At 43.7% G+C, this 16,914-nt stretch overlaps 1 protein-coding gene across 1 annotated transcript; it reads right to left on the bottom strand.

Annotated features, from left to right (window-relative positions):
• Positions 1-90: 90 nt before the first annotated feature.
• Positions 91-16,842, bottom strand: LOC141746176 (glycerol-3-phosphate dehydrogenase [NAD(+)], cytoplasmic-like). Its single transcript, XM_074594145.1, has 8 exons — positions 16,686-16,842; positions 10,923-11,100; positions 8,920-9,060; positions 7,554-7,692; positions 5,714-5,826; positions 3,890-4,123; positions 3,636-3,742; positions 91-2,294 (listed from the first exon to the last, which is right to left on the bottom strand). The coding sequence occupies exons 1-8, from the start codon at positions 16,724-16,726 to the stop codon at positions 2,198-2,200; spliced, it is 1,050 nt and encodes a 349-aa protein (XP_074450246.1). The 5' UTR covers positions 16,727-16,842; the 3' UTR covers positions 91-2,197.
• Positions 16,843-16,914: the final 72 nt, after the last annotated feature.

Here is a 16,914-nt window from a genome sequence, read left to right as displayed (position 1 = left end):
ATTGTTCATCAATAAAATGTCTGTAGAAAATTGAGTCGTCTTGTCCTTTTCTTGAGAGCTGACAATTATTAACTGCAAGTATAAGCATGATAAAGGACCACCATTACAACAGTCATTTATTTTGTGACAATTTTGAAAAATGAAATTACATCGAGTCTGCATATTGATCACTTTATTAAACTGTTATTGATACACTTTGAATGTAAAACATTTTATATTATTATTAGCTCATACCTGACTTATCAGAAGTTCAGCCTGACAGTGAGGTAAGGAGGTTCCTGAATTCTCTATCCTATCCTCATGTATGCAATACTTAAAAATTATGCCATATTTAAGTCTTTTTTTTTTTTTTTCCACATGAAATGGAAGATGATATTTCCCTGTTTTGTGTAAAGGATTTGGCCAGGCAATTCCCGTTTCAGCGGAAGGAATGTTGGCGTTGCCCTGCAGAGCCCTGGGCTGCTGGCTGGGACCGGACTCGGAGCTGGAGGAGCTGAGCCACCTTCGCTGCTCTTCGGCAGGGATCAGTGATGCTGCAGCTGCCCTTTCTGGTACCCAAGCCAGCTTTGCTACCTGTGAGACTGAGATTCTTACAATATATTTATAATTAAAAGTAATACTTTTTTTTAATATATATATATATAACTCTGATAAATGTGAAAGACATAAAAACGTTTCTCCAAAATGCAGATTGGAGACAATTTTATAATCTAGATTTTTTATTTTATTATTTTATCCCTAAGCAATTATGTCAGCAAATACATGGAGAGATTAAAAAACCCACTTGCCTTCCTTGCTGCTATTTTGGAAAATCAGACAAAGCAAAAGTAGGTTACTCTTCCTTTTCATTTGCCTTGTCTCAAAATAGGAGTGTTTCAAAAGGGTATTAAAGCTTATAAAATGTGCCACTGTTCGTTTCATAGATGGCTTTAACTCTGAAAAACATCAGGTATGTAAAGTTACCCAAGTACAGCTATAAGGTTTAAAAACTTTCATGTTTCCAAAATTAACGCCATTGGTAGCTAAAAAAAAAAACGAAAACAAACCCCAAAAACAACTGGTTTATGAACCAGTTTGTGTTTAAAATTTAGAAGTAGGTAGAGAGATCTCCCTTCTGGAGTGTAAGATGCGTTGCTTAAGCTACAGCAGGATCAGGGCATTGGTCTGCAGTCTGGAGAGATGGGGAAGTTGCATGGGCGTCAGTCCCGTGGAGTTAAAATGCAGCCCGGTTTCAAATGCAATTTTACAGAATTTCTGTGCGTCTACAGCGGTCGTTTCCATGCATGTATAAAAAGTCAAGTATTACAGAGGGTTTTTCACTGTTACGTCCTCAAAATAACAGCATTGCACAAGCTGGAGTTGTGCATATTCCCTCCTTGTCAACCTCCAGCTCTCCCCTCTCGGCTAGTACCAATTAATGACTTGCTGAGAAATCCTGACGCTAACATAAATGTATTTGGTTATTCCACATTTTTTTTTGTGTATTTCAACAGAATACAGTAAGTGTAATGAAGGTCAGATAGCTACTGAGGATTCCTAGTGTCCTAAATTTCAAACAAAAAAAAATAAATCCCCAATCCCCACCCCCTAAACTGTTTTATTTATACATCTACCGAATATTCATGTGTCTGAGCAGAGTAACGATACCTATTTTTCCAAAGAGCCTTATGCTGGGAAATGAAATCAAGGAAGGGCTAAATGTCACAAAATACAAAACGTTATTTGTGTTTGAGGGGAATTATGGAAACCCAACATTTGCCCACGTGATTGGATCTTGTTGCTGTCAACTTAGGTTTTTTTACTAGAATTTTTCTGTTTGAATGAGTTCTTCAATTTTTCAGCATCTCGTGCTGTTCTGTAAGTAATATTAGTAGGCAAAATGTTGAGGTTCACGTGAGCTGGATTGAGCTCTTGTTATGGAAATTACAAAGGGAACTGTTTCCAATCAACAAGAAAGTAGCTCTAGGCAAATGCCCACATTCAAATACTGTTAAATTGTACATTCATTTCCTGTTCCTTGGGTATAATATTGAAATTAAAGGCAGATTTTTACCCCCAGAATGAGGATACTGAAATACATTCTCTCTTGCCTTTACAGCAAGGGTTGTCACACCACCTGTTGCTCTACTTTATTTGCTGTGGAGGGGACAGGCGTCCTGGAAAGAGGAGAAGGTGACCAGGTGAGGAGAGCGGATCTCTACATGTGCTCCGGATGGTTCTGCAGGCACATGATGAAATCCTGGATCGATTCACCCTCGTAGCAGATCTTGTAGATGGTTGTAAATAACGGAAACCTAAAAGAAGCGCGTAGCAATGAAAATATAAACATTTCCATTCCATTTATAATGGAAAAAAACAAAATCTTTTTTTTTAATGTTATATTAGAAGAAAAGCGGAAAACTTTTCTTTCTCTTTACAATAGAATTTTAACTTGGAGGTACCTTTACTGTGGAAGACTATATAGTCGTCCAGTATAAAAAAAGAAAAACAGTATAAAAACAAAGCAGTAAGAATGAAATTAGGGCAATTAAGAAGAACGAGGGACAATTTTGGGGGGTGACAGCAGAGACGAGCTGTTTTGGGGCTAAAATTCCTATCCAATGTTTTCATTTACTGACAAAATCTTGAATTGAATATCCCTTTTTCCTCCTGTATGCAAAATGCATATATTATTTGTATTCATTACTGATATCTAAAAGACTAAAAAGAATTAAAATGTCTAATGATTTTTTTTTCTTCATGGCTTAAAGGGTTCTTTTCCTTTTGCAAGCTTTTTTAGTCATTATGTGGTAAAAAATGAGTCCACTGAATGATTTGGAGCTGAGTGTGTAACTAAGTGCAATTATAGCGATAGTTATTAGATCAAGTTTTGATTTAAAGTTCATGTCCTCTCAAAATGAGCTTTTCTCTCTCTCTCATTCTTTGAAAGATAATGCTACTTGAATCTTCTACATCTGTTACAATTCTAACAGGATTATTTTTAAAGTATTCATTTAGCAATGTTTGACCTCTAAGTCCTGCTAATGTATAAGAGGGAATGGGGTGGAGGGAAGTTCATCTCTTCTATTGTGTAAGCTGAGACAGAGGTTTCAAATTATAAATAACCTTATATTCCCCAAACAACTAGAAGTACTTTTTATCTCAGCATTATTTGTCGCGCTAAAGCATTGATATCAGCACGTATGACCTATTCAATATGTATAAAACTTTTTGATTAGGAGCATATTCCTGCATTTTATACTGAGATAACCTAGTTAAGGTTTGCGCTGAGAGCAGTATTGCTGCAAGCTGTAATGGTGACGTGCTGAGAACAAGAAACTCTTTGACCCATAGATCATGTTTGCAAGCTGACTGTGTGCGTGGCCTTCAGTCTTGTCTGGGGGCACAGGGATGTCTGGGTAGCTCCTTTGGATTATTTTGGTTTCCTATATGTCTGTGGTTTGTTTTTTCTGACACTGTTTAACCTTCATCCTATTCCACCGACCATGGCAATGAGGGGTCAGGCTAAGCTGAGCTCTAACTGTGACCCAAGATGTAGAAAGCAGTTGTTACGGAAACGAACGAGTACCATTAAGGAGGTTATGAATCACTCATCCTTTGTTGTCGATTCCCTTTTTTAAAATAAAAGCACTTACTTATCGAGCATATTTTTCTGTTTCAGAATCTTGTAGACTTCAGCTGAGGTCTGAGGACCTTGCAGCTTTTGTCCGTTCAGCATCTCATTTTCCAGTTCTTCGATGGACTAGAAGAGAGGAGACTGATTACTTGGGTCAGAGGGGATACTGCTGCCGTACCAGCAGTTATCACGAAGGTAAACAGCTAATGATGCCTTTGTAAAACACAGAAGGATTTCTTCACGTGTTAGTGTGAAATATTTCAAAATCCTTACTTTTCCTGTGCGAGCAAAGGCTTCTGCTACTTTTCTGTTCCGTCCTCCATAGCAGGTAGTGATAAGGTCAGCAACGCCGCAGCTTTCCAGGAAAGTGGCTATTGATACCGGTCCCCTGCAGAACATCTTGGCAAAGGCCACCATTTCCATAAGGCCCAAACGTATAACTGCTGCCTTCGTATTATCGCCAAAATCCAGTCCGTCGCAGAAACCAGCTCCCACTGCTACGATGTTCTACAAACAGTTTAGTGTGAAATATAGAGGAGGAAAGGAAACGGTCAGGCAAAACGTGAGGTTCATGAGCGTGCACTGAGCTTTACGAAAATCCCACAAATCTGTCTTCATCAGAACAAGGTTCAATTTCCAATAGCCGTGCTTATCTTATGAAGAAGGTGGACAGCTAGTTAGTGTTGAACAAAAGTAGCTGGACTTCTAGAAGATTTTTATTAAGTATGCACTGTTATTCCCATGAGGAAAAAATCAAAGCAGCTTGTTTTATACAGTAATATTGCAATCACGTAGCGTGTATGCAGTTAATGGTCTGGTTTTCTGCTAGTTCTAAGGTGAGACTCACTGACCTTTCTGTTTTAACTATTTAAAATACCTCACACCAAGTCATGCCTTCCTAGGTTTTCTCTGTGTGTCTCTAATTTAAACAGGCACGGGTTCTACATACAGGTGCTGCAGTCGATCAAATTTTGCTTTCTCCTGCAAAAACGGTCAGTAAAATAGCCCTTTTCTACAGCTCTAAACAAACCTCTCAGGATCTTAAACATCTTTACAACTCTTCACCATTGTCCTGCACACCTCCCTTCCCACCTCACAATTCCCAGCCCCTAAATAAATCCCTAAATGAGTGTAGTTCACTGTATTTGAGTAATATGTACTAGTACTTCCGTTGAAGTGTTTGCTCCAGGCATGCATGTGCCCCACTGCAGATATTTATTTTTTATTTTTTTTTAGCAAAGGCAATGCCAAAGCAATGATTTCAAGAAGACCAAAGATTTCCCACAGAGCAGAAAAAACCTCACTCCCCTCTGTGCCTTCCCCGAGTTCCAGTCTGTGGCCAAAAGTAAAATCTGGGTTTTTTTTTTTAAAAGAAACTTTTGGTGTTTTGGGGTTTTTTTTGTTTTTTTTTTTTTGTTTTTATGTAAAGAAACTTTTCTTTTTGTATGTTAGGTTGAACAGGACCAATTCTTTCCTAGCCAGTAATTCCCCACTCCTCCAAGAAAAGGTGAATTATTGAAGTACAAATGATTGAATGTATAAAAAAGTACAACGGATCACAGGCTGGAGTCTCTTTCAGTACGCTTAAAAGCAAACTCTGAATCTCACCCATTGGAAACTTGGTGATTTTGGTATTGTTTCTGCTCCAGCCTGGGATCTCGATCTGAATGCTGGATAGATGCGCTGCCAACACACAGCATCGCTTCTGATGCAAACTTTCTAGCAGGTTACTACTTGACCCATGGAAATAAGTTTTTAGTGGGAGCTACAATATGTAGTAAGAGTCTTTGTTCCATGTGCTTACAACATGCAGGCGAGAAAATACAGTGGACTAAATTCTGCCCTCGGAAGCAGAGGTGCCTCTGGCAAAATAAAGATAAAAATACAACTATTTTGAAATGCTGTGCCAACAGTTGTATTTTTAAGTAAATTTTCCCTTTTTTACAGGTTGGAAAACTGGCACATGAATTCATATCTTGTCCATGCTCACTCAATCACAAAGTGGCAGGACTCGTATTAGACCCTGTGGCTTACAGAAGACTCAGGTGACGGGAGAATTTGGCCCTAATAAAAACATTTTGGTTTGAAATTACTCACTTTTAAGGCTCCACAAATCTCCACTGTATCAGAGTCAAGCACCACGGTAATCCTGAAATTGGGGGTCTGCATTAATTCTTTAAAGATTTTCCCTTGTTTTTCATTTTTGCACCCTGTGGGAAGGAAGGAAGGATGAAAGAGAGTTTTTGCAACGTTTCAGAGTACACACAATTAACTGAAACCTGAAATAAGGGCCCAGGGAGCACTTTAGGTTTTGTGGTCCCAGTAACTGGGTGTTGCTAAACAAGAGATTTGTGTGAGCTCAGTCACGGCACCTGCTGGAAGCCAGTGTTAAATGTCTGCAAGTCCCAGGGCACTGACCAAGCATCGCTTAATAACACTTTAAAGAGCTTAAAAGTAGGTAGCGCCTAACGCAGCTTTCTGCCTGAGAAAGCTTGTATAACCACAAACCTTGCAAAAGATAACATTTACAAATCGCTTCGTACAGCACAATGGTATAATTGCTGCTTCGAAAATGTAAACTGGTATAATTGCTAAATGTTATTATGGGGTGCAAATGATTAATGCCCCATTAATTCCCAATTACAGGAAGATCCACAGATGATGAAGCTGAACAGTGGCACTGCTCGAACACTTTTGTTACCAATTTTATGGAGGTCATGTATCATGTCATTACAGTGCTCGCCCTACGTAATGAGAGGAAGGGCAGTGAGCTGGGCAAAGACTTTTCAATGGAGTGTCAATTCATTTTTATACGAGGCAACTTGGTTTCCTTCAGGGAGAGCTGGGCCAAGAGGACCTGTAGCGTTTTCTACCTGTTGCTCCTGGAGGGGTTCTGGGTACTCTGTTTTTGAGTATTAAAGAGCCTGGGTAATAGCACTCTGGTAGCTGTGGGGTTTCTACCCCATCTCACAAGAAACTTTGGGTTTGCTTCTCATCCTTCACGATAATTGATGTTGGGGAATACCCAGTCTCTTCAAGGTGGCGGTTTCTGGACTATAGGGCTTTCCACAAGGACAAAAGCGAGGGAGAAAGCTCTTTGCACAGCGTGGCTTCAAACTGGGCCAGCAGTAGTTAAATTACCGCCAAGAAAATGAATATTGCTCAACTCTCCTAGTCATGTCTAGTCCTATTTGTGCTTAGTTGCTCTGCCAGCAACAAATGCCCCACTGATATGGTTTTCACTATTACTGTAACACTTGCAAGGCAAAGGAACGGTATTGCAACAATTTTCTTTTTTTGCCTTCCCTAGCTATGGAAGGATGTAACTTTAATTTCGACTGACTTTAAAAATCAATGGATTTTAAAAACTACTGGATGAACTTTCCAAATGAGGTCAGACCCAGTTCTGGGAGGATCAGATGCTATGTTTTGGCAAGCAGTCTGAACGGGAGGGAAGAACGGAACGTTACTGGGTTGATTGTTTTGTTTTGTTTTGTTTTTGGGCTTTTTGTCAAACAAAGAAATTTGAAGATGGAGAAATACACCTTGGGGAGTATGAGCTCATATGAGCTTCTGATTACACTTCTCTATCGAGACTGTATAGCGTACCAACTGCCGACGTACTCAGCGTTGAGCTGTACAGACACAAAAGGTGGCCCTTGCCAACTCCTAGAGAAACATTAAACTGTAATTTTTTAATGGACTAAATTAGCTCCCAGCACTGAAACCGCTGTCGGTTTGGAACTGATCCTGCCAGCACTGAACTCCCTGGAAATCACGCTGGTTTCCTGAACGAGCTCAGTGGGCACCGCAGTACTTGGGAACCACATAGAACCCATCGCATCCCCCGGCTTCCTCCAGAGGTTCTCCTGTTGCCCAGCCACAGGTGAGGATAAACCACAGCTAGCGACTCTAGTTTGCTCTTTGCAATAGTTACCGATGGTGGTTTCACAGAACTTCTCATCAGCCACTTCTTTGGCGATGTTGGCCCCCATAAGCACACTGATTTCTATTTTCAGTTTCTCTTGAATGAGGTCAGATATGAGCTTCAGGCCTTCAGGACCCTCATCGATCCCCTGAATAAGAGACGATAGTCAAAGCCAAGCTAATAGAATAGGTAAGCGACAGCAGTAGAGCACTAGTAAAGCAGAAGGTGTCCTATTGCCTGCAGCACTCCAGTTTTAATTGGAAGGATTTGGGTCTTACATTCGCTAGCGTTAGCCATTAATACAAATGCTCTGGGTTTGTACTTTGATAACTGCAAATTCAAGGCAAGTTCGGGGAGAAGGTAGCGGCACTCCAGGTAACCCTACAAGAGGCCTCGTATCCAGAGCTGCTGTCCTGAGGCTTGCTTTAATGCTGTTTTTTGCCTTTGTGTTAAATTCCTGTAGTACAGAACCAGACTTTTAAATTAAGCCTCCAAGCAGTGACTTTTTTGCAAGAACTAAGTACTAATCTGAGTGCTTCATTGCTATTAAGGAGTATACTGAACTGTCTTGGTGGTTTTTTAAGCTAAAGAAAGAAGTAAATTTGCAGGAATTTCCTTCCTCTCACACCTTCCTCTCCTTGATGCACTGCTGCTTGTGAAATAATTTCGGGGGCAGGTGGGGAAGGGGGAAGAGCTGGTCTTGCAGTCTGAAAACTTGAATTACATTTCTTTCATTACAATTTTAAATTGGATATTTCCTGTAATGCAATCAAAAGAAGAAGCAGTAGACTATATTCCTATGCTTTGCCTCTGGCTTTTAGGCTGAGATTCTCTTAAAATGTTAATTCCTTCTAAGATTCTGATAATCTGGTATCTCTAACCTTAAAAAGAGATTCCTCAGTTCATGCCAGATTGAAATTGCTTCAGTTCTGCAAAATCATTAGTGTTATTGTGCTGTTTTGATGCTGCCAAGAACATCTTTAGCATGTACTTGGAAGAGGCACTTTGACCCAGCGCTCTTCCCAGCGCAGAGTTAATTGAGGCTGTAGTCTGATGAGTATTTTTTCTGGCAGCAGCACCAGCTTACGTAGCCCTCTCTCTGCCCATTTTCACCTCCCTGCTGGTCCAAGTAGGAACCGATCCAGGCTAAAGATGGCTGGCAAAGGCGGTCACTCTTAGCCCAGATGGGTTGCCCCATCCTTTGCTCTCCATGGTCACAGGAGCAGCAGTAGGGCTGGCAGAGGCTGGGTAAGTTTTAACTCTTGCAGGAAGAAAAGCTCGTGTTTATGCAGAGCCTACAGCTGAGGACTGGAGCTCCCACCCTCAAGTTGAAGGTAGTTATTTATTTACCCTGTACAGATCAACCTCAACTTACCTTGATCAGGGAAATCCCAAATGTCCCGGGTTTTATCTGGCATGCGATCTGCTCGCAGATTCGGCCAATGAATTGATGCGGCAGAACAAACACCAAAATGTCTGCCCCGTTTGCTGCTTCGACCACGTCCGGTACAGCCACCTGGGACAAGAGTGACAGCTGAAATGACCCCTAGGTAGGAATCCTCGCACCTTGCAAGATACCAATGGGCCAAAGCCATTGCAGATGCGTTGCAAATGTCCTTAATTTTAACGTGCGCTGTTGCAGAGCTGCTAGCTCTTCATGCGAGCAACTGCAGCTCTCTTCTGAAATATCTAAAGCAGCCTAGCTTTTATTAGGTTTGGGGTTTTTTTTTTATTATTTTAACTTGCCTCCCATCCCATCCCTTTGTGGACAATCTGGGGAAGATGATGATATACTTCCTCAACTTGCACTGGCCTGGGAAGCCCCTTCGCTGATTCTGCTTCTTCAGGTGGTTCCCGAAGATACTGAGCAACCCTGTGTGGTTCTGCTAGAATGAATGGGGAGCACGGGAATGAAGCAGGGTGGCGAGACAGAGCCTCTTCTGACAGTCTTTAGTTTCCATAGGTCACTAGCTGAGAGCTACTCAGGAATAAATTATATCAAAAGGCAGAGATTATTATCGTGTTTGGGGTGGGATGGGTAACGTGGCCAATAGTTAGAAAAATGTACCTAACACATTTAATAACTAACAAGCTCTATCTTCCTCCAAATGCTAGCATTACTCAGAACAACGACTCAGTCCAGGCTACAGAGGCAACGGCAGGTGAATTTGAGCCTGCTATCACAAGCAGTTTACAGTCAGAGCAAACGTTGCCCTTGGATGCAGCCTTGGAGCACACAGCCTTAGAGCAAGTGGGATTCCCACCGGGAGAACCAGAACTGCTGCCAGCAAGGCTGCTTCTCCGGGAAAAAGGCAAAGCGGGAGGAGGGCAGAAGCTGGCAGCACTGAACAGGGCTCCTGTCTCTCCAAAATATTGCAGGTTAGGGTGTTGGGGTTTTTTTTCTCAGTCGGAGATGAGGATGTGAGGGTGCCTCCAGGCTTTACTGCAACCAGCTGATTTCTGCCAGTAGAGCCTCGGACTTTGCTATAGAGAGGATGAGGCTGATCTCAGGTGCTGAGGACAAGCCTGTTGATCTGCTAGAGGGCTGTGAAAATAACGGGCGAGTAACCCAGGAGAACTGTGTGCCAAGTTCAAACCACGGGAGTGCAAATATGCAATCGCAGCACTAAACGGAGTACTAAATATAACCACTCTCCAAGCAAGGAGACCCACCACGTGCAACTTCTTAACTTCCTTTTACAACTGCAACTGTTCAAGAAACGCGGCGCTACTTACTTTAACTCACAAAACAGTGGCATTTGGGAAAACCTTGAACAGCCAAAAGCCCTCACCTTGCGTGCTTCGGTAGCGATAAATTATCTAAGCTAATTAATTTAAGTAGAGATGCATAACTTGGTGTTTTAAATGTACATGAAAATTAAACAGCTTATATCTTTGGTGGAATTTACAGCATTTATAGCAGTGTCTTGCTATCCTGAAATCACCCGTGAGCCGATAACTCATTGTTCATCTCCTTGTAAGCCACAGCTGTTAGCTGTGCCGTTGATTTCTTTTTTAGGAGAAGGGAGAGCAGCAGCTTTCCCTCTTTTTCCAGAAGATGTTGTGGGTTTGAAACAACCTCAGCTCTGTGTAGACAGATCTCTGCCTGCCATTTCTGGAGTTATGCTGATTCCTGCCGGAGAGGAGGATGGTGCGTTACCAGCACCTGACACAACTGGGTGTTTGAAGTTGTGTGTGACATGTGAGACAAGCAAGCGTCACAGAAATGAGTTCTGTTTCAGCACACTTAAAATATTTCAGTTAGGTGGCAAATCAGAATGAAGCAGTGAATTACTTCCTAATTTTAATTTTGCCAGATGTTGCCTCCCTTATAAAAAATAATAATATTTCAGTGATTTTTTTTTTTTTCCAACTTACCACATTTTTGGGTATTTTGTATCCAGGCAGATATTTAACATTTTCATGTTCCTGGTTGATTATTTCTGAGAGTTTTCTTCCATTGATGATCTCTTCAAATACCCACATCTTGACAATAGGATCAAATCTGTTGGATTTCTGGACATTTTTGCCAATGATTCTTGCTATGGCTGATCCCCTTTAAAAAAAAAAGAAAGAAATAACTAATAGGGAAAAAGGAGTTTTATTGCGAATTGGAAACACAAATTACTTTAAACATAATAATTCATAAAAGGCCTGCGCTATAAAGCTGTTCAGGTGCTTGCTACGTTTATCAGAAAGCTTTATTCCTCCTGTTCTCCATCCAAACCCCCTCAGTTTAAAAACAGAAAGTAGAGCCAGAGAAAACATAACTGTAATAAGGGATCTACGGTCCCATCAAAGACTACAGAGTGGCAATGTGGTGTACCATCAATTGCACTAAAAATACAGGAACTGGGATTAAAATCTCTCTTGCTCCTCGGATAATTCTTTTTTTCTGAAGACCAACAAATGTAAAATAATCCGGGTGGCAAAGCAGCGCTGAACGATCTTGCTGTGACAGCCTTTGTGCATCTCATCTAAAATAGATGCATCCCACTTTCCTACCAATAACCAAGCAGTTGCAATAAGGATTTTATGTAAGAGCTGAAATCCTCAGAAATTGTTCTTTTCTTGAAAAAAAATAAATAAATCTTCAACCTGATGGTTTCTCTTTATATATTGCTGTAATTATCACTGTAACAGGATCTGCAATAGTTGCAGCCTGAGGGTATTTTAACCATCCAGTTTACTCTTCTTCAGTTGTGCTGAGCATTTTTTACCCTCAGTTTAGACAATAATTTGATTTCCCCATCACCACTGCAGCCTTGCAAACGTTCGCTTATTGGCAAGAGAGAATTAAAAAACCCTGCAGAAAATATTGCAAGTGTTGCTTAAAGCTCTTTAAATTCTATGGGGAGGCGGGGCGATTATTTTTACTCCTCTGTTCCTCCTTTTCATTTTAATACTACTTTAATCTTTTGCGTACTGGCCGTTTTACTAACACAACTGAAAGGGGAGCTGCAGTTGCAACACTCCTGTCCTCTGACCCGCTTGTAAGACGCCTGCAGGAGCAGGGTTTAGCTGCGGTGTGTTTTCTGGAACTGACAAAGGTCTCAACTATACCCAAGTCGAAGTCCAGGTAGGTCTGTGCTGGCAGTGGTTCATCGGGAAACCGCGTTGTAGCTGGCTCTCCTTGGCTCGACTGTATTTTTGATGTAACAGGTTTGCACAAGGCTGAATTGCTCAATAAGTAATAAAAGGGCTTCATCTTAATCTTGAACGATAAGGAAATCCTACCGAGGTCAGGTTTCACTCTGCTTAGTGTTGACATATGCGTGTTGACTATATGCTGTATCCTGAGCTGCCGTAATGCTTTTTTTCTAAAAAGGGGTGATTGGGTTTTGTCCTTTAAAATACGTAGAGAAATATTTCAGGGGTGAACCTTTACTGTCAGAGAAGTATTATCTCTAAAATTACTTATAGTCTGGGTCTTTTGCCCTACTTATCAACAGGGAGGACAATCAAGGCCTGAGCTGAGGATGAATTGTGGCTCAGCACAAGAAACATGTTTTAAGAAGAAAAGTTGTTTTTATGGATGAATCTGAGATCTAAATGCAGAACTTAGACCTCAAGCCTATCCATAAAAATAACTTTTCTAGCTACGTACCAAGTTCATATGATTTTTCTGTTGAAAGATGCAGACTCCAGCTCTAACCTCTGAAATCCTGAATGGGACTCGCAACTCTCATCCGATAAATCTGATCTTACAGCAGAGCTGTCATTACCACCGCGCTTGGATGCTGCCACCCAAGTATTTTCCTATGGGCAAGGTACCTTCACCATCTCTGAAGGTTTCTCAGCCATAAGTGTAGCTCCATAAAAGACAGTATTTTTGTTTGGCTTCTCTTCAGATGAACGAGAAATTGGAGGAGAAAGGGTTTAATGTTTCAAAGACATTGAACAGACATCAGGGAAAACACCTCGCCACAAAACAAACAGTCCATAAACCTGATGTTTTACTAAGTTCATTTAAAATTCAGTCACCACTGATCAGCCGTGGGAAGAATTGCTTTGTCTGTGAAGGCGGTGGTCGGTAGGCTACACGGGCTTGGCGGAAAAGTCAAAAAACAAGAACGTTCACATATAAAGACTTTGCCACAGTTTTTTTCTCCAAAACCCAATTTAGTGAAAATTAATAGAAGACTGAGAACTCTGCTTAGATAATTTTTAAAAGTAAGTGGAAGCTACCAATCAGGTTTTTTTTTTTTCCACAGTTATGTTAATTCACGTTGGAACTGATTTACATATCGCTAAGAAAAAGAAAGCTTTTATCTGGAGATTTCCTATCAGTATAACGGGAAAGCTTTGATGTAGAATAACTCAAATAAGATCCATTATTTACATATATGAATACGAAAGCGTCTGTGGCATACATCAGATCTGGTGGAAATGAGAGCTGAAAGGACGCCATGAAGCAGCTCATCCCTTCCCTATACAAAAGGCAGTCAAATATACTTATGGTATTCCTAACAGTTTTTCCGAGGAGGTCTCAAAGACCTCAGCGATTGCAGGTCTCTTCCCTTTCCCAACCAGCCCATCCCACGATTTTGCAACCCTTAGCATTAGAAAGGTCATCCTCACATTTAACCTAAGTCTTTCTTACTGCAGTTCAAGCCCATTTCTATTCTAGAAGGATGGAATATTCTTGTTCTCCTTCAGACACTTGAAGATGATCATGTCTTCCTCCTGTCTCTTTCTTAGCAAACCACCCTAAATTTTTTAAATTCTAGTATCACTCATGTTGGAAGGGACTGTGAGAGGTCTCCAAAGTGGGAACAACATTGAGTCCAGATGGGTTGGTTACTCAGGGCTTTGTTCGGTTGAGTCTTGAAAGCTCTCCAAGGACCACCTCCTCTCTGGGCAACCTGCCCCAATGCTTTAGTATTCCTATAGGGTTTGGGGGTTTTTTTTCCCCCCCTGTCTTTATATATTGAGTCAGAACCTCCTTTGGTTCAATTTATGACCACTTCTATCATTTTCCTTCCATGCACCTCAGTAAAAAGCCTGGCCATCTGGCCATCTTGAAGACAAGACCCTAGTTCAAGCTGGATCTTTGCCGAGGACCCTGCAGTCCAAATGAATCTAAGAAGACTGGGAGAGCTTTTGGGTTCTGATGGGCCAGGCAGTGAATTAAACCTCTATTTTTAAAAACAGGTAACTGAGCCACGATTAACGTGAACACAAACCCTCCTGCACCTGACTGGCAACCGCAAAATGCTGTGCAGCACTTACTTCGCTTAACCACATCACTCGGGAGTCTGCTGGCGCTGTTGACTTACTAAGTCCCTGTGACCTGCTGAACTTCTGCAGCTGACACGAGCTATTGCGACACGCTGCGTCACGCGTCAGCCACGTTTCTGAGCCGCAGGAAAGACTGAAGAGCAGTGAGCTGAACTGTCACCCAAATATTCAGGAGGAACATAAGAAAAAAATGTTTGCCAAAGACAAACATTATATTCCTATGTTGTGCTAAGACAACCTGTTCTACCACAGAGGCTATGAATAGATGCGATTTAAACATCAGAGCGCAATGTTTATCTCCTCCCCAAAGATTTTAGAGTCTCTGTATCTGGTGGGAAGCAAGAGATGGGCCCAGGTGGACAGGCAGTACGAGTAAGTAGATAGTATTGAATGAGCTGGGGCCTCTGTATCTCTGCGGCATAACTCTTTCCGAGTTTGCAGGTATACGTGAAAGGAAGAGAACCTTCTCGAGCACAGATCTGAAGGAAGACAACTAAGCGGCTTTGGAGAATGTCTTATGGCAAGGGGACTGCTTGGGAAAGGCAGGAGGTGCTTGCCTGAGGATGCAGCCAGAGAATGATGAAGGCTGTGGGCCGACCAAAGGCAAAAGCTGACTCTCGGATGTGCAGCCGTGGCTGTTGAGGGGCTTGGAAGTGACACCGAGCTGCCTGCGCAGGCTTGGATGCCTGTGGTGAGGGAGAAGAGGGCAGCAGGGGAGGGACAGAAGCGAGGGATGACGTGGTGAAACTGGCAGTGGGTGAAATGCTGGTGAGAAATGATGGGGCAGAACTGCATCTGTCGGGACCAGAGAAAGCCAGGTGAGTTCCTGAAGAAAACGTAGCTTTGCAGTTACATGTGAAGGGCTGTGTCTGAGCGATGTCGTGCACAAAGAGCCTGTGATCTGGAAAAAGCATGCATGTGGGGGCTCAGAAAGCACTGGACTGGTTTTGCAAGGCAGGAAGGCAGAGAGTCGTGCTTTAACTGTGTCATGTTCTCAGCAGCTCACGAGCAACCACTCCCTCATCCATTGATTTTTTTTGGGCATTTGCTTCCACTTAGCTGTCAGATATTTTTAAAATCTTAAAGCATTTGCTTTCCTTGTACAAAAAGACTCCACTGAGCTACCTGGAGGCTGGGTTTGTTAATCCTAAGTGCATGTACATACGTGTTGTTCTGTTTGTGCTAAGCTTACATAAACCATAAGAAAAGTAAGATATGAAATCTAGTGAGACAGGGTTTACCAACTTCAGTGGGGTCTGTCAGACCCAAGGAGCACTGGAGAGCCGTGCTTTTGACCAGGCTAGAAAGGACTGAGCAGTAGCTGACGTATTCTTACGAGTGTGGGAAATCATAGAATGGTTTGGGTTGGAAGATCATCTAGTTCCAAACCCCCTGCAATGGGCAGGGACACCTCCCACTAGACCAGGTTGCCCAAAGCCCCATCCAGCCTGGCCTTGAACACCTCCAGGGATGGGGCAGCCACAGCTTCTCGGCCACCTGTGCCAGTGTCCCACCACCCTCATAGCGAAAAATTTCTTCTTGATATCTCATCGAAATCTCCCCTCTTCCAGCTTGAAGCCATTACCCCTCGTCCTATCACTACGTACCCTTGTAAAAAGTCCCTCTCCAGCTTTCTTGTAGCCCCCCTTCAGACACTGAAAGGTTGCTATTAAGGTCTTCCTGGAGCCTTCTCTTCTCCAGGCTGAACAACCCCAACTCTCCCAGCCTGTCCTCACAGCAGAGGTGCTCCAGCCCTCTCATCATGTTTGTAGACCCCCTCCAACAGCTCCATGTCCTTCTTGTCCTGAGGACTCCAAAGCTGGATGCAGTTCTCTAGGTGGGACCTCACCAGAGCGGAGTAGAGGGGCAGAAATCGCCTCCCTCGCCCTGCTGGCCACGCTTCTTTTGATGCAGCCCAGGATGCGGTTGGCTTTCTGTTTGAGCTGCCTGGGCCCTGCCACGGGCACACACAGCCGCAGGGGCGCAGCTCCCTCTGGGCTGTCGCCGTCCTGTCACCAGCCTTTAAACGCCTCACGCACCTCAGCGATGCAGGACCCTCATCTCTTCCCGGCCCCGCTGCCTCTCCCCTGGCCCCCGCCCGCCCAGCCCGCTCGGCCGAGGCAGGGGGCGATCGGGGCGGCGGGTTCGGGACCGCGGAGACGCTCCGCCGCCCGGCCCGGCGCCCCCCGGCCCCCGCTGCTCCCCGCACCGGACCTGTTGCGAAGCGCCCCCCGGGCGTGCCACCCGCTGCGGGGGGGCGGGCGGGGGAGAAAAACGAGGAAGGAAGGGGAAACGGGGAGCAAGAAGGAAAGAAACGGGGGGAAAGGGAGGAGTGGGGCAGGGGAGAGGCGGGGGGGGGACGGACGGGACAGGTGCCCCCCCCCGCGCTGCGGCACTCACCAGTTCCCCGAGCCGATGATGCAGACGCGGAGCGGCGACATGCTGCGGGCTGCCCTCGGCCCGGCGCTGCTGCCGGCGGAGTGGCTCGGCTCTCCCCGGCCCGGCTCGGCCCGCCTGCCAGCACCGCCCCCGCCGGCCCGGCCCCCGGCGCCTGCGGGAGGGACGGGCGTGAGCCCCGCTGGCAGTGCCGCCCCCCCCCCCCGCCCCGGGCTCCGCCCGCAGCCCCGGA

This window comes from Larus michahellis, chromosome 7, assembly GCF_964199755.1.
Source record: "Larus michahellis chromosome 7, bLarMic1.1, whole genome shotgun sequence".
NCBI lineage: Eukaryota > Metazoa > Chordata > Aves > Charadriiformes > Laridae > Larus > Larus michahellis.
The sequence above is the reverse complement of the archived record's forward strand: the minus strand, read 5'-3'. Positions and strand labels throughout refer to the sequence as shown.

Bases quoted from the DNA above. Each gene is read 5' to 3' on its own strand.
- LOC141746176 (XM_074594145.1), bottom strand. From the start codon at position 16,726: ATGTCGCCGCTCCGCGTCTGCATCATCGGCTCGGGGAACTG. The intron at 5,827-7,553 runs GTAACTATTGCA...TCCTTCCCACAG, and splicing joins GTTCTGTGAAACCACCATCG to GGTGCAAAAATGAAAAACAA. The intron at 2,295-3,635 runs GTAAGTGCTTTT...CGCTTCTTTTAG, and splicing joins CAGAAAAATATGCTCGATAA to GTTTCCGTTATTTACAACCA.